The sequence below is a fragment of the Dioszegia hungarica genome (genome assembly GCF_025882075.1).
Source record: "Dioszegia hungarica strain PDD-24b-2 chromosome Unknown MKK02contig_25, whole genome shotgun sequence".
Taxonomy (NCBI): Eukaryota; Fungi; Basidiomycota; class Tremellomycetes; order Tremellales; family Bulleribasidiaceae; genus Dioszegia; species Dioszegia hungarica.
In genome coordinates, this window is record NW_026515779.1 from 838,372 (window position 1) to 863,391 (window position 25,020).

The following is a 25,020-nucleotide window of genomic DNA, read 5'->3' on the forward strand; positions in this document are numbered from 1 at the left end:
TCCTCACCATGTTGTTCCGTTCCGACCCTATATTGTTGTACACAGTCAATCCCCATAGACAAGATCATCGATAGCAGCCATAGTAAGAAGTCATGACATGATGAACCCTCATGCCGACGTCGACACTTGACTGAAGCGCGTCGTGTCATCTATCTATCTAGTACATCTACATGGTCGTTCCGCTCGTTACTGCGCTGAAGTTGTCGCCAAGAGCGGCTCGTCGTCGTCCTCCTCCTCTAGCACCCTCAGCTCATCCACATGATACCCATCACCATCCCCACTCGACATCTCGCCAACCACCCCAGGCACCACACCAAACAGACCTCCGAACTCCACCTCGACAAGTAGACGCGTTTCCTCCGAAATCTCAGCCTAGGACTATCAGCCAAGGGATACTCGGGACAGCTGCGGGATCGACCTACCAGCGCATCGTGTACCGACCATGCCCTGATCGGCTCCTCGTCATGCTCCATCTCCACCGGGTATCCAAAGATGGTCTTGCAGGCCCGCCGCGACCGCTCCATCCTATGCAACAACGCCTCGCTGGTGACCCGCACGCGACTCAGCGGTCCCCCTGGCGACTCAGCCCTCTCGTCGGCAACAGCATTCCGCTGAACGCCAGCACCCGCGCCAGCGGCATTCGCAACGCCACTCGAAGCACCCAGAAGGTGCACGATCGCCCCACCCCCACCAACCTTCCGCATATCAGCCGACGAGGGGAATCGGAATCGCATTCCCGCCGCGCCCGTCGGTCTTCCGGTCGGATGCTCGAGCGTCGGCCTGCACTTACTCGCGCGTCGGAGAGACAGGTCCGTGATTGTAGGTCTGGGAGGAATGGGCGTCAGGCCTACACGATCTGGATTGGATACAGAGGTCGACAAACGGGGAGTGAGGAAGTACGGCCGACTTGAAGGCTCCGGAGAGGGGGAAGGGGAGAGTCGAGATCGGCCGCTCCGAGCAGAGGGGGAGTCTGCCTGGGACAGGCGCGACAGGGAGGGGGAACCAGCGTCGGTAGAATGGGATGGACGGCGGAGGCTGATCGATGGGACTCGATCTCGCCGAGAGTCCGGCATGAGACCGGCCGAGGGCGTAGAAGAAGCTACGCCCTGATGTTCGAGCGAGGAGCAAGGACCGGCCGAGTCGGAAGGGAGCTGAGCGAGCGCAGACTGAATGTGATATCGCATATACACCATGAGCGGGCTCCGATGTAAAGCGAGCAGCTCGTATATCGACCAAGCGAGCATATCGACCAGCCTTACCGACCCCAGCTGATCAACGGAGTGGGTATGGTTGGCGATGATGCCGATGAGGTGCTGACCGACATAGCTCCAAAGGCCGCCAATGGACGAGATGACACCTGGGGCGCGGACGCAAATCACCTTGATGATCTGTAACGAGAGCGCGATGCGCAGGGCAGACGACCGAGTATCGGTGGCAGTATCGAGGGGCACTGGGTTGATGACGAGATTCAAGAGTCGGATCCACACTCCCGCTGCCCGCTTCTCCAGCTCGATCCCGAGTGGAACCTGAAAAGAGGTGACGAGGGGGAAGATGACATGCGCGAGAAGACCGAGGGAGAGGCCTTCCGCCTCGAGCACATCGAGGGCGCCCGATGGGAGGAGGACCGCCGCACCGAGTAGGGAGACCGCGCTCTGGCGCAGACGATCCCATGGGTCGCCACCCGGCGCGCCAGCGATATAGAGTACGGCAGGTCGAAGGTAGCCATCGATGACGATCTTCGCGGCGGTACCGTCGACCTCATAATCGGCCTTCCTGATCCACTCTGCCATAGCGAGCAGCATGCCCGAGAGGTCAAGTACGCCGAGAGCCGCCTGGAACGTCGCCGCCGCCACTTTGAGGTATGCCGCCGGTCGGTCCGTTGCGAGGTGCGTCTTGAGAAGCGAGCAAAGCACCCTCGTTGACGCCTCGTACGCCAGCGCCTGTTCCATCTGGACCATTCCCAGTATCATCTCCAACACCGTCCTCGTCGTCGCCTGGGAGATATGTCCGCCCTCCCTGGTCCATACGTCCACCAGCGCGACATACCCGACCTTGACGCCGACCCAGTCCGTCCCTCCCGCGACCTCATCGCTTAGCATCCCCGCCGCCCCTGCATCCACCTTCTCCCGACTGATGATCCCGCCTAGCGCCTCCACTCCAACTTCCAGCAGCCGTCGACTAGCCTCGTCCTTGATGAAGGGTACCATCCAGACAAAAAGATTGAGCATATTGATCCCCGCCCCACTGGGCGGATTTGCCGCAATGACCGTCACAAAGAGCCGGACGATACTCCCTTTCGCAAAGAGGCGAGTTTCGATCCGAGCGGCCTCGGCCAGTTTCTCCGCTTGACGTACAGCGCGGTCCTTGCCTATCTCCGACAGGGCGATTTCCGGGCCTGAGAGCATTTGAATGAGGGCGTCTTGCTCCTCCTTGTCGTTGAGACCGCGGATGCCGGATGAGACTCCGCTGGTGGGACCGTTTGGTTTCGAAAGACACGACAGAAGCGAGTAGACCGCGTGTGCGTCAGAGTCCGGGGAGGAGGAAGAAATGGCGAGACATGCTTGGTAGACAAATGAATCTTGGTGGATCCGGTAGAAGCTCCGCATGGCGTACTCGATACAGTCCCGCATGGCTGTATCGCCCCCAACGTACGTTTCGAATAACGCCGGCACGATGGTCTGGAAGCCCATCACCGCGAATAGTCGGCGGAAGCGCGATGCGCAGAGCATGAACAGCCTGACCGCCAGAGTGACGACGAGCAGGTCCGACTCGTGTGCAGCCAGAATTGTAGTGGCCGTACTGAGGAAATGGCGTAGTTCCGCCTTGTCGTTGTATGTCCGATTTACGAGACCAAAGAGAGTAACCACGAGGCTGAGCCATGACCGCGCGAATGTAAGGTCGAGGAGGGATGGCCGTTGAAGCTGGAGATTGAACATCATCCGCTTGACGAGGTGCGTTTCGCGCGGATTGACCTTGAGCAGCTCGGTAATGAGCAGCAGCTGGGCGCATTGCACATCGACGAGCTCGTCCCGCCATGGCGAGTGGACTTTGAAGCCTCCGTCCTCCTCCTGGATCGAAGCGGGGAGGAGGACATGCTCCGACTTGTTCTTCCGGATGTCCCGGAGCGATATCTCCGGGACCCGACCGACGAGGGAGGCGATGATCGTGAGCGCCTCGGCGTAGTGCGGAAGTATAGGGAACTGGCGGAGGGTGTGCTTGAGATACCCGACGAGGACGTTGAAGGCGGTATAGGCGAAAGCTGGTGTCGAGCGGATTGTGACGGCGTTCAAGCGGGAGAGGGTCCCGCGAAAGTCGATGGAGAGGTGGTCCGCGAATGGCCTGATCAACAGGGTCGGCTCGTCCCTCTGCATCATCCTGACCAGCTCCATTGACAAAGACGCCGCACCGCCATCCCCGCCGGAAGCCTGGTGCGCCTGATACCCCGCCAACTCCCATAGTACCGGCGCGAATATCGCCTTCTGCTTCACTCCTATCCCTATTCCGCTCTCCGAGCCCGAACCGGCGCTATTGTGTCTCGCCAGACCTGTTTTGGCCCCCATCGCCGGCTCGCCAGCATCCAGCACATGTCGAATAGGCAAAGCCGAGATCGGTTCCTGGAGATACCCCTCATCCGCCTTCAATCCCGGATCATCACTCCATCCCAGCTCCATCAACCTCTGCCGCATCTCCAGCGGCAGCGTCCCGCCATACTTTTGCAGCGCCTCCTGCTTCGTATCGTGTGGTGCTGACCAGATCGCCGAGCCGATCTCGGTGAGTACGAAATCGAGCGTTTCTTGAGGGAAGTGAAAAAGCGGTCCGCGTCGATGGTGGAGTGTAGGGACGGAGAGGATCTGGTGTCGGTACCCGTACGCCTTGGCGAGTTTGTCAATGGCAGAAGAGCGGACCGAGGGGGAGGCATGATGCAGGTCATGCTCGACCACAGCGCGCAGCTGAGCGGGAACGGTCTCGCCACTCTTCATCAGGATGAAGAGGACGGGGAGGGTAGGCGCCTGGTGCGTGCCAAGGAGTCTCCACGCGATGGGGAAAAGGACGGCCCAGTTGTCTGCTGTCCAGCAGCTTTGTAGAAGCACGAGAAGATCGATACTGCTGTTGAGCGGTACAGGGTAGAGGAGGCGGTGTATGGGGTCTGACGGCGGGATGACGGGATGTTGGAGGATGATGTCGGTCATCCCAGTGCTTTTGCGTACGGTGGCGGTGGACCGCACGGGTGGAGGATTGGACGCCGCAAGGAGAGACCGATGAACATCACGGAGGTCCGCTAATGGACCTGCTGAAAACGTTCCAGTGGCATTGGCAATGTCGACGAACCAGCGAAAGGCGGTCCGCTGCCAATCCATCTTCTTGGTCGACTGGGTGATTGTCCGGATCCGACAGAAAAGGGTGCACAAAAGAGCTCGATATAGCGCGGGGAGACTCGCCTCCTTCTCCTGCTTCGTCAGCTTGAGCACGAATACATCAAAGCCCATAGCTGACCTGCAATTCGATCATCTGCCCCAGCTTGCTCTCCAACCCGTCCAAGAAATCCCTCAACCTACTCCCTGCCTTAGCTCCGCCTGTGACTTCTCCGAGCGCAAGAAGAAACTCGACCAGAACAGCATATCGCCCAATCCTGACATTTACCAGCTCCGCCTCGCCTTCCTTTCCCTTGCCTTTACTCTTCGCCTGCCCAGCGTCGCCCATGAGCACGATACAAATCATTTGCGGATCGGCAGTGAGCCAGAAGGTCGTCGTGCCGGTGATTTTGGTAAGGGTGCGGACGGTCCGAAGGTGCTCGGACGCGGTCGAGGGGAGGGTTGCGGCGGCGAGGGCGAAGAGGGGCTTGTAGTATAGCTGTGGATGGAATTTGGCGAGACGGAGTAGAAAGTCCTTGGCGCCACCCGCAGTGCCGGGATCAGCTTCGAGACGCTGGCGTATGAGCGAAACTCCGCTTTCGGAATGGAGAATGAGACAACACACCTTCAGTAGAGCTTGTACGCTCGGAGCCGCAAGCTGCTTTGTCCCCTTGTCCGCGAGTATAACTTCCAGAACACCCAGCACCCTTTCAGCTTCTGTGTCGGAAACGAAGCGCCGCAGAGCTTCCTCGAGCCCCTTTGCCCATTCTCCGCCCTTCCCCAGCGTCTTCTCCACCGCATCGAGGTACATCCGGTCAATGAGCAGGTCTCGTTCCTGCTGAACGAACGGATCGTCCCCCGAGACCGTCTCAGCAGGTGTGCGACCGTATGCGAGACAAGCGACCAAGAAGCTGCCCAGCGCAATCGGCAGCCGGTTGGCCGAGGGCAATTCGGGCAGATGGTCGAGCTGGCTGATGATCAGGTCGCTGGTCGTCCCGTAGATCTGCCGGATCGTCTGCGATGATAAGGTCGGTATGACGCCTGCGAGCGAGGTGAGGAATGTGACAGCGGACTGCGTCCTGAGTTGCAGGATTGTCGGAGGAGTAGCATGCAGGATGGGAGGGGGTGCGAAACGCTGTCACATCAGTCCAGTGCACCGCGAAGTATGGAAGCTGGTTGACCCACCAGTAAGAGCGGATTATCAGGCGCGAATAGCCATTCCACCATTCTGGGCGAGGCGACAGTCCTCCCCAGAGCCAGCCAAAGCAGTTCCTTTTCTGTCCCGCCCGTCTTTTCCCCATCGGCGCCTTGCGGCCCCCGCACATCGACAATGTTGCCCTCCGCCAAATCCGCCAAAAGACCTAGTACGATCGTCCGATGGTCCGCCGCATCATACTCCGCCCCTTCCACGGCCTGGAGCAGCTCCAACAACGCTACGCCGACTGCTTCGAACGCCGCAGGCGAGCTCGGCACCTCCTGCGCTCCCGGTAAGGCTGGATCCCGATGCAAAAAGCTCGATAAGAGCGTCAAGCCCCGGTTTCGTAATTGTCGATCTCCCACTTTAAGCGCTCTGGCGAGCCATAGCCACCGCGCGAGCTCCTCCTCCGCCCCGTCCGCGGACCACGTACGGACGACGATCCCGAATATCTCGAGCGCTTGTTGTCGCTCTCCGCTGCTTGTGCTCGCGGTCGCCAATGCTGAGCCTGAGTGAGAGGATGAGGACGACGGGAGGAACGCGGTAGATAGTTCCGAGAGAATGATGGCGTGGTGTGGACAGGTCCGACACCATGCCTTCCGAGCTCGAGCGGCAGGGAGGTACTTGTGCAGTTCTGTGAGCAGGGGTGCGAAAGCTGAGAAGTCGGGTCGGAACGTGGAGTTCGCAGTGGGACCGGCGTGTCCAGGCCCAGGTAAGGGCGGTACGATGCCTCGATCCTTCTCTTTGCCCTTGCGCGAGAATCCGGCAAGACGCCGACGCGTCTCTTCCTGCGCGCACGAATCGAGGCAGGTCTGCACGTCCCGGGCAAACCGGCGCCTCTCCCGCGCGATCTCCTCCTTCTCCGCCTGACTCAGCCCGGAGCTCCCCGCTTTCCCTGCTTCAGGTATTAAAGCCGGCGTAGCCAGCCCCGGACCTGCATCCTCCGTGGCTTGCCGGAACCCCAGCCGGGCTGCAGCCTTGCCCACTAACCCACCCTTCGCCTTCCCGTATGTCTCCGTCTGCTTTTGCGCGGCTGCCTTCTTCTCCTCGAGCGGAGTGACGAGCACATGCGACCGGACCTGCTGCCAGTGTTTCAAGCTCGGCGAAACGGCTTTCTTTGGGGACGAGGTCGGCGGAGGGAAGAGGTCCGACGTGTTCACTCTGAGCGGTTTCGGCTTGAGCTTCGGTTTGGCTGGTAGCGAAAGTAGCGGTGTCGAAGTCTGTTTCCTGAGTTTCAGGGGGGATGTCGTACCGGTGATAAGGGAGGAGAGGGCGGTACCCGAAGAAGAGGACCGAGGTAGGCCATTGGAAGAGATGGGCGTGCCGAGGGGTGCGTCGAACGGGTTAACGAGACCGCCAGTGATGGGCACAGGCGGAGAAGCTAACGGAGGACTATCGGTAAGACCAGGTCCACCGTCAGGGACCCAAGCAGTGGCAGAGTCATCTGCGGCCTCGGCAGCATCTTTGGCAGACACAGCGAGGAAGCTCGAGGAGGTTGTACGGCGCGAAGCGGGCGGACGGGGGCCTGATGGGACCCGCTGACCGGGACGAGAGCGGGCTACATCGTATTTTTCGGGCATGAGCTCGGGATGCTGGGCGGTATGTGCCCAGTCATCGAGCTAAGAGTGGCTTATAAGGCTCAGGAGAAGGATGTAGGTCGAGGCTAAGGAGCAAGATGCAGCGGACCTTGAGCTCGAGAGCTTGGGTGAGCGAGAACTCTGCATTCCTGGTGGTTCCGGGGCCATTCTGAACTTGAACTTCTCTGCCAATTCGACGACCCCCAAAGACCTCTTTATCCCTCCATCTATCTATCTCCCTTCCCCGCGCCACTCCTCCCCGAACCCGCCTCTGCTCCGGCGCAATGACCACCGCAGGCCCCTCCCGTCCATATCGTACCCGCGGCGCCGACACCTGGTCCCCTACGCGCTACCTCGAGCCGAACCACCCCGACAACGAAGAGGTCCTCGAGCAGGCAGCGTACCAAGCGGCTGTCACGAAGCATGGGGGTGATAATCGCAAGACGCGGTACAAGCCGCGGAAGACGGTGGACTGGCAAGGGGGCGTGGTCAAGTGGAGGCAGTTGAGCAAGGTTAGGGGAGTGGAGGATTGTTTGCCTGCGATTAGGCCGACCCCGAGTGGGTTGATAGGGGTGAGTCAGTGTGCTGCTTTAGAAGGGCTAGGAAGTAGTGCAAAGGACCTGCCGTATGAGAGGATACCACAGACTTGACAGCTCCAGCTGAAGCGTCCACTATCCTCTTGTCCTCCCTATACTCTCCTCATAGCTATCTCCCCGCAGCTGCCGTAGCCCTAGCTAATCCCCCAGCTCCTCCCACCCGCCGCCCACCCTCTCAACCCCTCCACCTCCATCCTAGACCAATTCATCCACACCTCCATCAACAAAGAGCGCTCCCCCACGCGCGTCGTCGCCTGGACGCCCGACTGCCGCCGCCTCTTGACCGGCAACGACAAGGGCCAATTCACACTCTGGAACGGCGCTTCCTTCAACTACGAATCCATCACCCAGGTCCACGACGACAGTATCCGCGCCATGGCGTGGTCGCATGATGGCCAAGCGCTCGTATCGGCCGATAAGCTCGGCATGATCAAGTACTTTACGCCGCATTTGACCAATATAAATGGGTTCCAGGGGCACCGGGAGGCGTGCCATGGGGTCAGCTGGAGCGCGAATGATGAGCGGTTCGTGACAGGGGGTGATGATGGGTTGGTTAAGATCTGGAACTTTAGAGAGGCCAGAGAAGAAAAGGCGTTGAGTGGTGAGTTAACAGAGTCTATGGATTGGGCGATAGCTGACTTTCAGGTCATGGTTGGGATGTACGCTGTGTGGATTGGCATCCGACCAAAGGACTCCTCGTCTCTGGCTCAAGAGACATGCTCGTCAAGTTCTGGGATCCCAGAACGGGCAAAGAACTCAGCACACTGTAAGCCCTCCTCCAACCGGTCCGACTGCAGCTTACCTCCAGACACTCCCACAAGTCCACCGTCAACACCTGCAAATGGGCCCCATCTGGCCACCTAATAGCCACCGCGGGCGGCGATGGGGGCATCAAGCTCTTCGATATCCGTACCTTCCGGGAACTCGATACCCTCAAAGGGCACACCAAAGAAGTCAACACCCTCGAATGGCATCCCATCCATCACCAAATCTTCTCATCTGGCGATTCGTCCGGCGCGATACTGCACTGGTCCCTCCTCGCTGCCGACCCTTCATTACCCTCCGCGAATGTCGCTTCGGCGCATGACGAGGCGGTGTTCAGTCTGGCCTACCATCCGCTTGGTCACCTGCTCGCTTCGGGCAGTAAGGACTTTACGGCGCGATTCTGGGGCAGACCAAGACCGACGGGAGGGCACGAGAAGGATAGGTGGCATGTTGGGGAGGAGGAGGCTATGCGTGCGAGAATACAGGGGGAGCTGCCGGTCCCGAGGAAGATGGGGGGGGTGGTGGATGGATCGAAGCCGGCAGCGCCGGGTCTGCCGGGCTTACCGGGGCTAGGGGGGATGCCGGGTCTGTCTGGCGGAGGAGGTGGGGGCGGCAGCGGAGGAGGCCCAGTCAAAGTGGAGAATGGGTATGGACGACAAGGGGGGGATATGCCAGGTCTACCAGGCTTCGGCGCCGGTGGAGGTGGGGGAGGACCCATGTCCAACATGTCAAATGGCGGTGGCGGTGGTGGAGGACCAAGCTATCCTCCCAAGAGAGCATGGGGCCAGATCGACGACTCCGCTCCTGGATCAGGATTCCCACGAGCCGGCGGTCCACTCCCGAGTCAGCAAGATATGCTGCGTCAAACGGGCGGCCGGAGTACACCGGATTCTGGGAGGGCACAGGGGGGGTATCCGCCAAGACGGGATGAAGGGTTCGGAGGGGATCGGGGGAGAGATCGGATGCCTTCTGGTGCGGGTGGATATGGGCAGGATCGGGGCGGAGGCGGGTATGGAGGTGGACAGGGAGGGTATGGGGGACCATCAGGACCACCAGGACCAGGACCTGGGCAAGGAGGATACGGAGGGCCACCAGGGGGAGGCGGGTACGGCGCACCAACAGGAGGCGGTGGCTATGGCGCTCCGCCGGGAGGAGGGGGCTATGGCCCGCCAGGAGGGGGAGGGGGTTATGATGGCCGGTCTGGCCCACCAGGTCCTCCCGGCTCACAAGGACCGCCGAACGGATACGGAGCGAGAGGGCCGGGCGGACCACCACCTGGGTATGGCTCGCAAGGGGGTCAGTCATACGGAGGGGGGCAAGGAGGCCAGGGAGGCGGATATGGACAGCAGCAGGGCGGAGGGTATGGCGGTCAGGGTGGATATAATGGCGGTGGCGGAGGCGGAGGTGGGCACAGATGATCATTTGCCCAAACTAAAATGCATGATCAATCTAACTAGTACTTTACAACATGGTCCAAATCGTCATGATGCGCCTCGCGAGACGGAAACTATCGTCCGACCTCGTGCTCTGCCAGCAGCTACTCAGTCAGCTTCTGTTTTCTTGCTCGCACCACACGAGTCATGCCACTGAACTGACCATATTTGGGATCCCGTTCGATATAGGATACACATGCCCACACCCCCTACATGTCATATTCCCCTCCTCGACATGCATCTCCATCAAGACATGATGCAGCGCCTGCAGCTGCTCGTCTGTCCATTCTTCGGGCTGGTCGTCCGGTAATGTCTCGTCTCCGAGCTGAGGGTATCAGCTTGTGCCTTCGGTCTTGCAGATACGAGGAACGGGCAGCTCACTGATCTGGCTGTATCTACCAGAGCTGGCCAGTCCAACTTTGGCATGAAGCGCCGGAGAAAGTCATAGTTGGCTTCAGACTCGCGAATGACTAGCTCGACTTCGGAGAAGACCAAGGGGAAGTTGTCTTTCGTGCAGTTCTCTAACGAGTGTCAGCTAGATTGAAGCACGTATTGCTGTGCACAGCTCGCAGCTGACTTACTGACGTGACACGCGAGCATGTTGTGGGTGATGAGGCGGACCATATTGAGCTGATGAGCGCTGATGACTGTATGAGGCCGTATGTATGGTAGTGCTGGAGGAGCTGCAGCAGCGAGCAACGAATTCAACATTTCTTATCTGAATTAGGAATAACGTAATATCATATCTAGTTAGCGGGATCAAACAAATGAACCCTTTTGACCCTGAGAAGCGGCAAACTCCGCCCTCTCTCTCTCTCCTTCAGCTGCTGCTGCTGCACCCAAATCCTGCCTTTTCGCTGTAACTTTTCTTCTCTATCCCTACAACTCAACGGTCACTTTGCCGATCTATCTAGAATAGATCAAGTCGCCGTACCCACACTCTCTCACCCGCCAGACCCAAATCAAATCAAAATGGACTACAAGGAGGACCTCGACAAGTCCGGTGGTGCGACCGCCAAGATCCACAAGATCAGGATCACCCTCACCTCGAGGAACGTCAAGCCCCTTGAGAAGTGTGAGTTGGTGTGTACGGCAAGGAGAGGGCAGGAAAGTCTTGCGAGGAGATGGAACGGGAGGCAAAGGAAAGGAAGGGAAGAGTTTGAGAGATGGCAGGAATTAGAGGATGGAATCGAAGGGCGGCGCAATTCAGGAGCGGACTCTGGGAGGGGAAAAGACATCCTGATCATGCTGTCGGACTGCCGCTGACGTCCAGTCTGCGCCGACCTCATCAGCCGCGCCAAGGACCGTGACCTCCGCGTCAAGGGCCCCGTCCGTCTCCCCACCAAGGTCCTCAAGCACACCACCAGGAAGACGTGAGCTGCTTTCCTAGTATCTCCTTGGATCCCAGCTGATATACCTTCAGACCCTGTGGTGAAGGTTCCAAGACCTGGGACCGGTACGAGATGCGCATCCACAAGCGTCTGATCGACCTTAACTCTTCCGCCGACGTTGTCAAGCAGATCGTGAGTTGGCCCATGTTTGATGGCTGGTAGAGAATATCAGCTGACGTGCCAGACCTCGATCTCGCTTGAGCCCGGAGTGGAGGTTGAGGTTACCATCGCTGCTGTGAGTTGTCGTGCTTACAGACCATCTTTGGGCCTAGCTGATTGGTCCAGTAAGCGATGCGTTCCTTCAGATCTCGCTGGGATAGGGGAGGGGCGTGATTGTGTATTGTGTATTGCATGCACATCATGGCTCCTGTCTGTTGCAAGTCATCAAGTATCTGCTGATGCTGGAGTGATCGCTGTGGGCTTTTCTAGGTCCTAGCTCCGGTCCCAATCAAAAACAATACTGCTTCTAAGCGGTTGAGGCACGATGGCCAAGCTGATCTTATTGACCGATATGACCCTCCTGCACACCGGTGCCAGATCGAGCATCTGCAGCCCAGGTCAGACACTCCAACCTGCGAGGAACTGCATCCTTTCGCCATCGCCCCTATCATTCCCTTCATCACCTCCATGAAACGCTTACTGATCAAAGACTCGCCACTCTCAGGACTACGACCCCGCTCTGCTGTTTTTATACTTTGCAACCATACCTCACCTCCCCAGATCCACATATTATCATCACTTCCACATCTCCACTCATAACACTACCACTATCACATCAACTCCATTGCCAACCAACCCAAGATGCTCGTATCCACCCTCATCGCCCTTTTGACCCTCTTCATCTCCACCACCGCCTCCCCCCTCCTCCGCATGCACGCCCGCGACGACGCCCCCGGACCCTACACCATCGTCCTCCACCTCGGCAAAGACTTCCGCGCCACCTCAGGCCGTACAGGGATCGGCACCACCGGCGCCTCGCACCCCTGGGGCGATCTCGCTACCGACGCCGTCAACAAGAACATTGTCATTCTTGGACTGGGCGAGCTCGATAGTCCCTCGGACGGGACGGACAAGGCGCCGATCACGCGGCAGATCGTGTTCTACATGGGCAGCTATCAGCTGGTGGCTACCAAAGAGTTCATCGATGTGCACGGTATCGTGAGTTCGCCGATCTGCGGGGCTGATCCATGCAGTGTACGATGCAACTCCTCGACTCGACCAAGAAGATGAACGGTACCGCTGACTTTACACTCTCAGACGCTGATATCACCAAGAGGCTGCGAAGCAAGCAGGCGCTGTTCCAGATGTCCGCCGACGAGAGGGTCAGTTTCTACTGTAGCATTGAGAACAGTTGAGTCCGAGGAAGGGTTGGGGTACAAGCAAGATATTGATATTGGACTACTTACCGTTGATTGACTGATGCAACTATGACCTTTGACTCTGTTTCTCGTCAGTCTGTGATCAGATTACTGAACTTGTCATCCAGCCCTGAAGGCGCCCGCCTGAGTTGAAAGCTGATTCCTTTCACTAGACGAGCACTGCGACACGTGTCATCCAGTCACTGACATGTAGTGGCAAAGGTCCTTAGTTCGTCCATCCCCACTTACCCCATGTTTGTTAGGATTACGGGGATCCCTGAGGCGGACAAACAGACGTCGTACTCTCCATTCAAGTAGGAGCCGAGTAGGAGACGCGTCGGAGACGTGTCACGTCGGTAGGCGACGAGGCGCAGACGAGTAGGCTCCTCGTCTCCGTCGGACACAGACAAGGCATCTGGTAGGCTACACGTAGGATACGCGTCGGCGACTAGTCGGAGACCAGTCGGAGACCAATAGGATACTGGTCGGATACCTTGTGGACGTAGGATACTCGTAGGATACCTAGTAGAGGATCAGTAGGATACTAGTCTGTAGGAACCCGCTCAGCACTATATAAGAAGCAGTAGTCAAGCCCAATGCATCCCCAGTCTGCTCTCAAAACTTAACAATGTTTCCCCCCTGGAAGTTGGCAGCGGCGTCAGGGGTCGACCCTGTCGATGGCTTTTATAGGGCGCTACAGTCCCAGTATCTCAGATACCCGTATACAGATACGCGTTCACACAGCTGGGATTACAGTCTGCGTACACCAAGTGCCAGCCTCAAGCACTAAGACCCCGCCCGTACCTTTCTTGGCACGCACTCGAGCTGGGCCTACGCATCAAGCGCCAAACCCCCCTTCCGAAGATGCGGGTATCCTCCATCAGTGCGCTGATCCCCCTGTTCCTCAGTTTCCAGATCGCCCTCGCCAAGCCTGCATCCGGGCTGAAGGCCCGTGATGAACCGACCAATACGAGCTACTTTCTCAGCCAGCAGATCACGCTCGTCGGCGGTTCCTACCTGTTCGACGATCTGAGCTCCACATGGCCAAAAGATATACTGGACGTGAAACGCAAGTCGTTCATCATGTCCGGCATAGGCACGCTCAAGAGTACCACCGAAGGCGGATCGGAGCAGCTGCCCACTACCGGACACAGCCTCGACTACGCTGGCATGTACTACCCCCTCAACTCGGTCGAGGCCAAGAACGTGACAGGAAAGGTAAGTCTATGGGCCAGCCTCGTTACCCGGCCTTGAGGATGAATGACCAGAGCGCTCGCACTGATCCATCCACGGTGCATTATCGAGTTGGTGGACAAGTCCAAGCCGGCGTCGGGACAGCCTTGCTTTTCGCTCTCGGAGGCACAGATCGCGCGGGCTGTGACTTACAATACCACTTATCATCAGGCTCCAGCAGATACGAACGTCGACATGGTGTGCTCGATAGTACTTGATTGACGGAATTGACGATGCTGTGTGCGAAAGGTGAGTCGCAGGCGTTGCGCGGATCGAGTGGCGAGGTCAGGTCAGGGAGCGACGCAAGGGTTCGACCATGTTCGCTACTGACATGCCAGGCCGCTGATCACTAGCTTGACTCGCATGCCGCGCGGGATGTGGTGCATCGGGGACGAACGGAGGGTCATCTGCCAAAGTCCTGATGTAAATTGTACTGCCTGCAGGGACTACATGATCTGATCCCGAGCCGCTTGATGAGCCAAATATTGTCGCTGTGAACTTCTGATCCGATTCCATCTCAACGGTACCCGCAAGGCCGTAAGGTTCCGTTCCTACTCGTATCGGAATGGGATGCCTCAGCTGATGCCCCCGAGATATTGCGGCATCACTGATTGTCTTACCCTCTGTTGAGAAACTGAGATTCTGGGTGTCGCCACCGGGTGGCGAATGCGCTCTTGCTACAAGTCGGAGAAGATACCGGAAGTGGTAACTATCAGTGAGCTATCGATAGGTTAGCTATCGATAGGTTGATAGGTGATAGCTATCGATAGGTTAGATATCGATAGGTTGATAGCATAGAGCTATCGATAGGTTAGCTATCGATAGGCTATCAGTAGGTCGGCTGGATATCGATAGCTTGTTAGTTAGCTATCGATAGGTCTGGAATATATAAGGAGTGCTGAGCGAGTCCAATGCATCTCCACTCTGCTGTCGGAAAAGTATCTTGCCACCCTTGGTATTCGGTTGAAAACTTAATACCCTCCCGTCCTTTGCATCACTCACCCTGGAAAGGACGTCTGTCCGCTCGCCCATAGGTCTGAAGCGTGTCCCATCTGGACTGAACTCCTGACAGGCTCCGGATCCATTGATGGTTTTGATGACACACGCACGCGGATATCTCGCCATGTCGCAGCTCGCCTTCCCAGGGTTAGATGGGCTACCCCTCCAGGGGTAAGCCTTCCTACCGCACCCGAAACCCGTCTCACTTTTGCTCCCCTTTTACCTCACACATCCCCTTACGGACTGCTGAGGAGGTTGAATCCTTTGGCTGACGAGACTGATGCGACACGAAACCCCCGAGTCAACGCTCGTTTCGCACAGTGGTCCTTTGTGTGCACCTCTCCACTTGCCCCGCGTTTCGTCCCACTCCATCTGCGTAAGAGCAGACTGGCAGTGCCCAGTAGGGCCGACGCATTTATAAGAGGCATCACTGCTCGTCCCCATTCTCCCTAGTCAGTCTACGCCGCAAACTTGACATTGCTTGCAGATCGCCTCGAATAGTACGTGCCAAACTCAAGCTAGTCAATTCCCGCTCGTGACTCGACGCCCTTCTCAAAACGTTCAAACGCCAAGCTTACACATTCGACGACGAGGGTATCTTCCTAAAAAGCGATCATTCATCATCACTCCCCTGATTCCCCTGTTCCTCGTTCTCCGAGGCATTGCCGCCAGGCCCGCCAACGACTTGACAGCTCGCGCCGGGAATGATGTCTTTGTGGACTACTAGTGCTCCCCAATAGTATTTTGGTAGATATACTAATACCAGCGGAGGGCTGGAGGCCAATACCAAATATCATACTATCTACCAGGAGAATCGTCTGATAAGTAATTGTACTATACCAGGCGGGAAAGCATGGTATTGGTAAAATACCAATACCAAGCTGGTATACCATGGCATACCAGGCCCGAGTGGAAATCTTTAGACGACTCTCCATCGTCCAATAGAGTGCCTTATGATGCTATAAAGGTGCTCAGGTTGCCCGGAGCGCTCCTCCCCCAGCCTACCCCTGCTCAGTTCGTACCGAAAGTGCGGACAGGGGTGAGATCCAGTGAGGAATGAGGAGCAATTTTTGCTTCCGTTGCCACCCAGTCCGCCACTAAAGTCGTATGTGGCTGCAATCATGCGAACATTGAGGCTTACTTTGAGCAGCAATGTAGTCCAATCATCGGCGTATCTACCCTCTCAGGCCATGGTAAAGCCATCATCAGGGCGTAGACCAATCAAAGCGGTGCTGATTTCCGACAAAGTGGTGTCTGACTTCGGACAAAGTAGTGTCTGACTTGCGACAAAGGAGTGCCGTTCGTGGTCACAGATGCAGAAGCAGCGTCAGTGCATATCCGCATGTACCTCAAGGCTACCTGAGAGCTGAAAGACTGACGTAGAGTCCTCCTGGCGGGACCGCCACTCAGAAAGCAGCTCAGGAAAGGACGGGTGGCGGAAAAGCTGCAGTATTTTTGGTATACCAGGCCTAGTACTTGGTAATACCTGCTACCACTGAATTCGCGGGGGCCGATACTAAATACCATACTAATACCAAGGCATATAGCTGGTATCAGTAATTTACCATACTAAGGACCCTGGTAATGGTATACCAGGCTGGTATTTTCCCGTACTATTACTATTGGGGAGCACTATGGACTACTACTTCAGCGAGAATCTGCATATGACCGGAGGCGGGTACGTCTTAGATAATGGCGTGTATCAAGCATGGACAGGCACCATACTTGACTCCAAGACCAAGTCGTTCACCATGCCAGGCATAGGATTTGAGTTTGTCAACGAAGGTAAAAAGTTCGTTGTCAAAGAGCATGAAATACGGTTCGGGGGTTGGTACTACCCCCACGGCAGCCTGGAGCGTAAAGAAACGGAGGGATCCGTAAGTCGATCGCTAGGCTTGCTGCTTGATGGCTTTGCCTTGACATTGTGCGTGCACTGATCAGTAAACAGTGCAGATGACATTGACGGACAAGTCCCAACCGGCACTTGCGCACACGTGGTTCACCTTGAGTGAGGCGGAATGGGCTGCGACCATGCAATCCCACAGCCCATACCATCAGGTTCGCCAATTCACGAATTACGAAATGATCTGCAAGGAGGAATACTTTAGATGACACGGCGAGAGACTGTATGTGCGCGCTGGGTGAGTGGCCATCAATAGCGCCGTCGTGCCATCTTATACCGGGGCACAGGAGGTCTAATAAGTACTGACAATACAGAGTGCCGGCTCAGGAGCAAGTCACAGAGTATGGATGTCAGGCGGTTGTGGTAGAGGTAGTGAATCGGGCGTGAGACTTTCTACAACGTGGACCTGATGTATCTGTACTACTTCTCTGAGAGGAGATCCATTCTGCACCTGAGCTGTCGCTTGATCTTCCAGTGTGCTTTATGGAAAGTGTCAGCCTTTGCGACTCGGCAGGGACCTTCGAGCCTATCTAACTCCCTCGTTCTCACCTAGACGTCCATCCTCAGCCTATGACAGAGTATGACCATGTTCAGCTAGCTGACCGCAACGGCGCCACTTGCCACTGGGTGGCAAATTTGACGTCTCCTCATTCCTCATCTCGTAAGCCCTGACTTCGATGTCGACTCGGCAAGTTCAAGCTTGTCTCGCTCATGCTGCGCAATGCAGATGACAGCCATGCGTCTCTCAATCTCAGCTGTCAAGGCGTCGGCTTGGCTAGACCGGAGTGTGGAAGGCTCGGGGAAGCTGGGTGACCTGGTAGCTACTCCCCCATACCCGGCGCGCGCCCCCTAGCTGAGACTGTTGAAGTGTCCAAAAGGTAGGCTAGGCCGCGCTAGGCGATGCAAAGGAGTACCAATCCTCACTGAGACCCGCATCCGCACCTAATCCGAGGTCCACTGGTATCTCTGACCCGTATCCGCACCCTTTATGATCGGGTTCGGGTATCTGACGGATATTTTACAAAGTATCCGCACCCGAGCTTGGTGCTACTCCGCGGTCTGCAGTGACTGCCTTGTGGACCAGGCACTTGCAGACGATACTCGTGCGTGATCCGATGCTGAACCTCCCGAATACCGCAGTCGGCCATCTTCAGATTCGCAGGAACGTGTCAGATCTACTGATCCGAGTGCCAGTCAACCCGCGGGCGACTGGTCCCTACCCCGATACACAACGACTCCGCTTCAGTGAGGTATCTGATATCCTGAAACGCTTAGTTCAGCCTGCATCCTTGCCTGTGCCAGGTGACATGTACAAGTACAAATACATTGCAGTTGAGCTTCTACTAATCATGTGTCTCTACGCTGGACGGTTGAGCTGGGTTGACCGTTCGCACGAGAGCTGGACGCCCTTATCTTTCACGCGATATTTGGTATTGGGACCTTCGCCGGCCCCTGCCTTCTTTATCTCCTCGGACGACGGCAACGTGAATTGGACCGAGCGAGGAATCCCACCAGATTTGGGCTCACGTGGGGGGAGTATGGAGCACTGGTAGGGTCAGTCTATGCCGAGTAGTAACAGCTGAATCTGGGGCGACTCACTTCAATCCAGTATGGCTCCGCTTTCACCTTGACTCCATCCGCCTCAAACTTTTCCGTGTACTGGAACATCTGGTTCGCGATCCTCGCCCCCTCAGGGCCCGACGCGGGATCGAAGAGCTCGCCCAACCCTCCGATGTGGATGGTCCGCGAGACGTGACCGAGAACGTCCGGACCCCACCAGCGGTCGTATGAGTCCCCGACACTCTCTTTGCTGCCAGACACCTGTGCCTTACCGCTGTCGATTCGATACTGGGGTCCGACAATCAGTGCGATGCCAGCGTCTTCACGAGTGACGAGGCTAGCGGGAGCCGCCAGCACGAGGGTGCTGGCGAGAGAAGCCAGGACGGCGAAAAGGCTTGAGACTTGCATCAGGGAAGGGAGACGCGAAGGGGATCTAGGGCTTGGCGACGTGAGGTGGCTGTAGCGATGATCGGTATGCAGTGTCCAGCTTAGTAGAGCGAGACTGTCCTTGATATATCCGTATGCAGTCCTGGTGATTTCTTCCTTCACTTGAAGAGAGGGGAACAGGGACGATCGCGACGCCCCTTTCTATACTGTTGAACAGTGGAAAGCTTGAGCTCTCTGCCTCTGACTCATGGGGTGGAGTGAAAGGGGCATCCAGGGGATTACGGGGCAGGCCAGGAGCTAGCCGCAAAGGACTGATGAGACGTGTCCCTTGTGATCCTGAACATGTGCGATAGTATGGCCTGCACGGAGCTGCCTCTCTCTACTGTGACACACCGAATGGAGTCAAATGGATAGCAAGATGGAACACGGGTCGGTCGTAAAGGACTGTTGTCCTGGGACATGTACGAGGAGCTCCTGGTGCTAGCTGATATCGAGTTGTCACTGTTCAGAGGATGTTTGTTGGAGGTACAGGATCTATAAGGGGTCGCCACCGAGTGGCGAAAGTGAAACACATCGGGGACAGTTGTGAAGGGACCACAGCATATGACACAGGTACAATCAGTCTGGTACACGTACGACAGCCTATACCACCATGGAGCTGTCACTGCTGAAAGGAAGATTATATGTGGGTACATGTAAGCTTGCGCGCCAAGTCCCCTTGACACGTCGTGACTCGCAGGTTGCGCCGCTGATCTTGTCTCTATGGGGACCTCCCTTGACCGCCCCTTCTTTACTCTCCGTCCGGAATCACGGAACGCAATGCGACCCAGGAGGAGATGTATCATCCTTTCGCTCCTCCCTTCCCCGGAGACATGTAACCTGTTTGAGATGTCCAGAGGCCTTCATTGGACCCCCCTCAGAATCTTGGAAGGCTTTTACGGCAGCCACATAGATGCTAAGCTGATGCCTTGTGCTTACAATATAAAGTTTAGTATCTCCCTCTCTTGCCTTGTACCAAGACGGCCAGACCAAGTGCGTCTTTCACCGAACCTCAGCCTCAGGTAAGCAAGCAGTCGACTCTGAACTTTCAAAATGTATTACTCGGTCCTCATCGCCCTTCTCTCCACCTCGGTGCTACACCTCAGCGTCGCCTCCTCTCCCGTACTTGAAGTGCGCGACACCTCCAAGCCCAATACTATCACGATCCGTCGCCTCCTCTCCCGTACTTGAAGTGCGCGACACCTCCAAGCCCAATACTATCACGATCCGCCTCACGGGCGATCTTCACGCCGTGAACGGTAATTCGTTCACCGCCAATGTCAAGCGACCTTGGCCCAAAGACGTCCTGGCCGCTGACAATGCCAACTTTGTCATCAATGGGGTGGGCGAGCTGACCACTCCTCCCAGCGGGTCAGCCGCTACGGACAAGTCCAATACGGTCATCAAGCAGGTGATGGGCTACAAGGGCAGCTACGTGAAGACTTCTGCGACGGATGCGACTGCCGTGAGCGGTGTGGTGAGTCTTGTGTCTCTCTCTAATAGACCCGGATCATGAGGCTGACTAAGACAGTGCACAATGCAACTCATCGATACGTCCATGAAGATGAACAATACAGCGGAGTTCACGCTCTCGCCTGAGGACGTGGCGGAGAGCGTGCGGAGCAAGCAGCCCTTCTACAAGGCGTCGATGGATTCCAACTGCGAGTTCCGCTGTACCGCCGTGGACGATATCATGTGACGTTAGCTCGAATGCTCAATGGTGAGTGACTGTATATCCTCGTCACCTGCTCGACGCGGCCCATTAAATGCGGCGGATATCAGCTGATCCGCGTAGCTCTGACGCCAGCCACCGACATCTTCTTGATGAGGTTTGGCCGCTGACGGATTGCGCAAGTTGACGAAGCGGCTGTGGTCGATCTTAGCTAGCCTCGACGGTGATGTTATATTGTACAACCCCGTCATTCACGTCTTAATAGCTGTGATCACACGTGTGGCGACTTTGATCCAGTGCCACTTTCCAACTACTCATTCCTCATTTGTTTCACCATTGTTTCAGGATCAACGATGTGCCCTGATGCCACACTGGCAGACTGCGACCATGTCCTGTGAGAGGGACGTCCATGGTCAGGCTGACAGCATGTCTAGTCTCATATTGTACATCTTACATCGCGCTATACACACACGCCACTTTCGAAGCATATTACAAGTACAGGCCTAGGGTGCCTGCAGATATCAGCTCAACGCTCCACTGAAGAGCCGGCTGGGCTGCTGGCAACTCACCAGTCACCGCCCGCCCCAATTCACTGTGCCACATCATCCACGTCCGTACACCGCATATCGACATTCTTATCGACAAAGCTCTTGTAATACGCCTGATTCCCGCGCACAGCCGCTGCGATGTCTTCAGGGGAGAGATCAAACACTGCGTCACCCTGCATCTTCTTCTTCTCCGTATCGACAAGCTGTAGCGTACACTACTTCCGTCAGTCTACACCCTCATATTCTCTATGACACAGGTCAACGACCTACCTTGCCATATCGTCTGGCTTTGGTGTTGGAAGCAGCCGACTTGGTATCCGTACCGAAATACCAGAACATCAGCTTGGTGATCGGGCTGGGCTCCTTGGGGACCCCCTGGCTGGCCGGATCGTCGTTCTCGCCCACACCCACGATAGTCACGCTCTGATTGTCGCCGTCGAAGATGCTCTTGGGCCATGGCAAGCCTGGGGTATTGTTCGAGTAAGACTTGCTGCCTGCGATATATACGTCGCCCTTGTAGTTGATCGTAATCTTGAAGCCTGAGCCGTCGCGGACATCTAGGATGGGCGAGGCTGAGGCGAGATGGGCGATCAGGAAGGCAGAGAAGAGGGCAAAGGTGCTGCTTGATCGCATTTTGGACTGAGTACAGCAAGCGTGTTGTGCGTGAGCTGATTCGCAATCTGTGAGTAAGATTCAGTTGCCTCAGACCTGAAGAAAATGGTGGGCACAGTCCGCCTTATGTATCAGCCCTGGCCGTTCGTCTATACTTGGATTCCCGGACAGGCACATTTAGCGGGAGGATCCTCAAAGGTACACCCTCATGAGACGAGCCGGCCGGGTAGCACACACGTTTGCAAGTCTCAAACGCGGGCAGTGCCGGTCATGGCCAAAGGATCCCCAAAGGACACGAGTCTACCATCCCCCCACACGCGTCATATCGTCGCTTGCGACGCGTATCTGACGGATCGTACGCGGCCAACAAGGGTGCCGATGGCGAAGGGAGGGCGAGGAACGATTGAGGAGGGCACATCACCTTGGTCTGAGAGATGTAATCGTCTGCTATGGTCAGGGCACAGCTGCACGTGTCATGCCGGCGAGGCGAGTATCTGGTGTTATACGTCGTATGCGGCTGCGCCGCCTAGCATGTTGAATCGTCGATCGGTCTCGTGGTGTCATGAGATATCGTCAGAAGATCATCAGACGTCAGCTAGTATCGTCAGATAGGTCAGCTAAAGCCCCGCCCGATACACACCCGCAGTACATCGTAACAATGATCTAGATACAACAGCTATGTACAAGCCCGCCCTCGTCCGCTTCTCCTGACCCGCGCCGTTCCGCATAAGCGTATTATAAGCCCTACACCCATGCCCTATTACCGCGGCCACACCCATACTCTGGGTTTTCCCTCCCTCCTATCCCCTATGCCTTCAACCTCATCGGTACCGCAAAACAGAGCACCACCGTCCCCACGCCCACAATCACACCCACCACCAATATCTCATTCACAATCCTGCTCATCAACCGCTTGACTCTCGGATCCTCAATCACCCGCTCTGGCCCAAACACCCGCATCGCCTTCTCCCGCCTACTTTCGCCCTCGCGATACGACTGCGGATCGAGCGGCTCGGCCCGCCGGAATTTGACGAGGAGGGTGGAGAGGTCGGCGGCTGGAATACGATGTTCGGGGGCGGGTCCGGTAGAGTAGGCTGTACTGGGTCGTTTGGCCTGCGGGTTACCGGGCCCGGCCCGTACGGCCGGTGCTGTTTTGATAGGGGATGCGGAGCGGCTAGAAGAGCGGATAGGGGCGGAAGGAGAAGAGGAGGAGGTGGGATCCGAAAATGCAAATGGGGAGATATCGGTGTCGAGCGAGGAGGGCGGAGCGGTTGTGGCTGATAAGGGAAGAGGAGAGGCGAGACCGCTAGCGCTACCGCCTCTAGCGATCATGAGGGGAACGGCGGAATTCGGAGTGGTAGGTGATTTAGGCTGATGGTCGATGATAGGGAACGCCTGCGTCGCGTCGGGTACCTTGATCGTTTCGCGCCTGACGACCACTTCCCTCCGGTGAAACTCGGACGACTCGCCCACCTCATCTCCCGCTTCTTGGTTTTGCGCCCGCCACGCCTCGGGGTCAAAGGTCGAGGGCGATCCGAACGAGAAGGCCGGACTCGACAAGCCCGCCGGCGGTGGGTCTTCTGGAAATACCCCGACCAGCTCGCCGAGGGGATGTACGCCCGCCGGAAGGGTGATGTCCATGTCCATATCCAGCTCCCTCGACTCCACCGCTCCGGTCGCCGTATCCCTCGACGACCGCTTCGACTCGCCTCCCTCCGCATCATGCACATCCACCACGCTCTTGTCCAGCCCCTTGAGCCCCAGCCCCGTCAGCGCCGTCAAGGGCAACACCTCCACCTCTTCCATCTCCCGCCCGGCCGCTGCCTCTTCGTCCCCGTCCATACTGTCCAACTCCCACGGTCGGACCTGTCGACTCGCCCGTCCCCAGATCTGCGAGCAGAAGCCCCGGGCGGCAGAATGAAACTGCATGGCCCCGAACGAGGTGAAGATGATGCACGGGAGTCGGGTGATGCGGTAGCCGTAGTTCCGTTCGGGGACGAAGAGGGTGAGGAGGAGGAACATGGTGACGCCGAGGAGGAAGTCTGCTAGACCGACCATATACCTGGTGGTCAGCTGTATTTCGGACGGGTTCAGAGGCGACCTACCAGTAGATCTGCTTAGGTCGGTTAATGTTCATTTTTGCTTGGGAGATGAAATGTGGTAGAGATTGCGTTTCGACGGTATGGTAAATTTCCTCAAAGACAGGTAAGAACTGGGCATGAGCGACAGGCAGCAAATGGGAGTAAAAGGACGTACGCAATTTGGGGCTGTACTCCTCGCTAATGTATCCCTCGCAAACACCCTCAACTCATCACTGATACCCAGCTCCCTCGTCCCTCCCTTCTTGAGAAATGTCCCAAACGCCCTTTCCGCTTCTGCGCGCAATGGCTGCTCTTCTGCCGGCATCATCTTGGTCCCGGGCGGGGGTAATGATGGGTACGCTGACGCCGGATTAAGGATCGGCGCGACCTTGTACGGAGACGTAGACGCGTCGAGATTGGACAGAGTTGATGATTTGCGCCGACCGAACCATGGCCGTTTTTGTGGTTTTGAGTCGTGCTTGTGTCCCGCCGGATTACCGCAGTTGCACCCCCTTCCGGCCGACCACGCGCATGGCTGGAACTCTCCCTCCTTGTAGTGCCGGACACGCCTGGGATTGTCCCTCTTTGGCGTCGAGGAATCAAACTCCACCTTGGCATCGATGCTCTCCCTTCCGCCGCCCATGACCCCATCCACCATCTCACTGTCGAGGTACTTGAACGGAGTGTACCTATCCCCCATGCGCGCCGAGGGGACAGGTATCGCATCCTGCACTTCCTTGGGCAGTTGCGCGTAACGATGCCGATAGGACCTGAACCACATGACGAACAGTAGGTTCTCGGTCGTGAACTCTTTGTGGGAGACAAAGGCCGCAAAGTCCGGAAAGGCGATTGGGGGGCATGTCTCGCCGTTGAGAATATGGGCAAGGGTGAGCGAGTCGAGCGTAGGCGCGTGGGAGATGGAGAGGGAGCGGGAGCGGATCATGGTGAGGGAGAGGGTGGAGCGAGAGGGGTCGACCAGGTCGGTTTTTGGGTCTAAGGTAGGATGAGGAGGGGCGATGGGAGATTTTGTGTTAGAGTTGGGCATGATGGGCGATCGATCCTTCCGGCGGTATGTACTTCTTCGGCCCCCAATGCCCAAGGGCTTGGCCCGTAGGCTGAGCAGGCTGCGGAGGAGAAGGGCAAGTTGAGTGAGGATGTGTGGAGGTTGGGGGTTCAAACAGGCACGACGCGGACAGCTAGGGGCAGTTGGGGTGCCTAATCTAAGCGCTACAGCGTTTCCGATCTGCGCGCGTTTCCCCCGCCGTGCCTTGTTTGCAACACCTGCCTTTCGATCTCTGCGGATGCGGATCAAGATCGTC

At 57.1% G+C, this 25,020-nt stretch overlaps 9 protein-coding genes across 9 annotated transcripts; 4 read left to right on the plus strand and 5 right to left on the minus strand.

Annotated features, from left to right (window-relative positions):
• Window positions 1–186: 186 nt before the first annotated feature.
• Window positions 187–4,190, minus strand: MKK02DRAFT_20208 (uncharacterized protein; the record flags this gene model as incomplete). Its single annotated transcript, XM_053086220.1, has 2 exons — window positions 187–372; window positions 423–4,190. 2 exons carry the CDS (start codon window positions 4,188–4,190, stop codon window positions 187–189), a joined length of 3,954 nt encoding a protein of 1,317 aa, XP_052942287.1.
• Window positions 4,191–7,408: 3,218 nt separating this feature from the next.
• On the plus strand, window positions 7,409–9,903 carry MKK02DRAFT_20797 (WD40-repeat-containing domain protein; the record flags this gene model as incomplete). The annotated part of the gene is made up of 5 exons (XM_053086314.1): window positions 7,409–7,696; window positions 7,871–8,321; window positions 8,366–8,486; window positions 8,529–8,956; window positions 9,806–9,903. 5 exons carry the CDS (start codon window positions 7,409–7,411, stop codon window positions 9,901–9,903), a joined length of 1,386 nt encoding a protein of 461 aa, XP_052942288.1.
• An 89-nt stretch (window positions 9,904–9,992) lies between these two features.
• MKK02DRAFT_35380 (uncharacterized protein) lies at window positions 9,993–10,542 on the minus strand (the record flags this gene model as incomplete). Its single annotated transcript, XM_053089165.1, has 4 exons — window positions 9,993–10,022; window positions 10,082–10,243; window positions 10,300–10,439; window positions 10,500–10,542. 4 exons carry the CDS (start codon window positions 10,540–10,542, stop codon window positions 9,993–9,995), a joined length of 375 nt encoding a protein of 124 aa, XP_052942289.1.
• Window positions 10,543–10,890: 348 nt separating this feature from the next.
• MKK02DRAFT_40815 (putative ribosomal protein S20) lies at window positions 10,891–11,629 on the plus strand (the record flags this gene model as incomplete). The annotated part of the gene is made up of 5 exons (XM_053091284.1): window positions 10,891–10,993; window positions 11,192–11,291; window positions 11,342–11,441; window positions 11,494–11,544; window positions 11,615–11,629. The coding sequence occupies 5 exons, from the start codon at window positions 10,891–10,893 to the stop codon at window positions 11,627–11,629; spliced, it is 369 nt and encodes a 122-aa protein (XP_052942290.1).
• Window positions 11,630–12,110: 481 nt separating this feature from the next.
• Window positions 12,111–15,626, plus strand: MKK02DRAFT_30308 (uncharacterized protein; the record flags this gene model as incomplete). The annotated part of the gene is made up of 10 exons (XM_053088017.1): window positions 12,111–12,467; window positions 12,503–12,631; window positions 12,882–13,023; window positions 13,424–13,550; window positions 13,654–13,885; window positions 13,936–14,098; window positions 14,585–14,615; window positions 14,711–14,758; window positions 14,935–15,351; window positions 15,401–15,626. The coding sequence occupies 10 exons, from the start codon at window positions 12,111–12,113 to the stop codon at window positions 15,624–15,626; spliced, it is 1,872 nt and encodes a 623-aa protein (XP_052942291.1).
• Window positions 15,627–18,159: 2,533 nt separating this feature from the next.
• On the minus strand, window positions 18,160–18,770 carry MKK02DRAFT_30310 (uncharacterized protein; the record flags this gene model as incomplete). Its single annotated transcript, XM_053088018.1, has 2 exons — window positions 18,160–18,348; window positions 18,402–18,770. The coding sequence occupies 2 exons, from the start codon at window positions 18,768–18,770 to the stop codon at window positions 18,160–18,162; spliced, it is 558 nt and encodes a 185-aa protein (XP_052942292.1).
• A 1,071-nt stretch (window positions 18,771–19,841) lies between these two features.
• On the plus strand, window positions 19,842–20,487 carry MKK02DRAFT_30311 (uncharacterized protein; the record flags this gene model as incomplete). Its single annotated transcript, XM_053088019.1, has 3 exons — window positions 19,842–19,919; window positions 19,999–20,265; window positions 20,320–20,487. The coding sequence occupies 3 exons, from the start codon at window positions 19,842–19,844 to the stop codon at window positions 20,485–20,487; spliced, it is 513 nt and encodes a 170-aa protein (XP_052942293.1).
• Window positions 20,488–21,049: 562 nt separating this feature from the next.
• On the minus strand, window positions 21,050–21,641 carry MKK02DRAFT_30312 (uncharacterized protein; the record flags this gene model as incomplete). The annotated part of the gene is made up of 2 exons (XM_053088020.1): window positions 21,050–21,223; window positions 21,279–21,641. The coding sequence occupies 2 exons, from the start codon at window positions 21,639–21,641 to the stop codon at window positions 21,050–21,052; spliced, it is 537 nt and encodes a 178-aa protein (XP_052942294.1).
• Window positions 21,642–22,427: 786 nt separating this feature from the next.
• MKK02DRAFT_40821 (uncharacterized protein) lies at window positions 22,428–24,746 on the minus strand (the record flags this gene model as incomplete). The annotated part of the gene is made up of 3 exons (XM_053091285.1): window positions 22,428–23,682; window positions 23,726–23,832; window positions 23,877–24,746. The coding sequence occupies 3 exons, from the start codon at window positions 24,744–24,746 to the stop codon at window positions 22,428–22,430; spliced, it is 2,232 nt and encodes a 743-aa protein (XP_052942295.1).
• Between the last annotated feature and the right edge of the window lie 274 nt (window positions 24,747–25,020).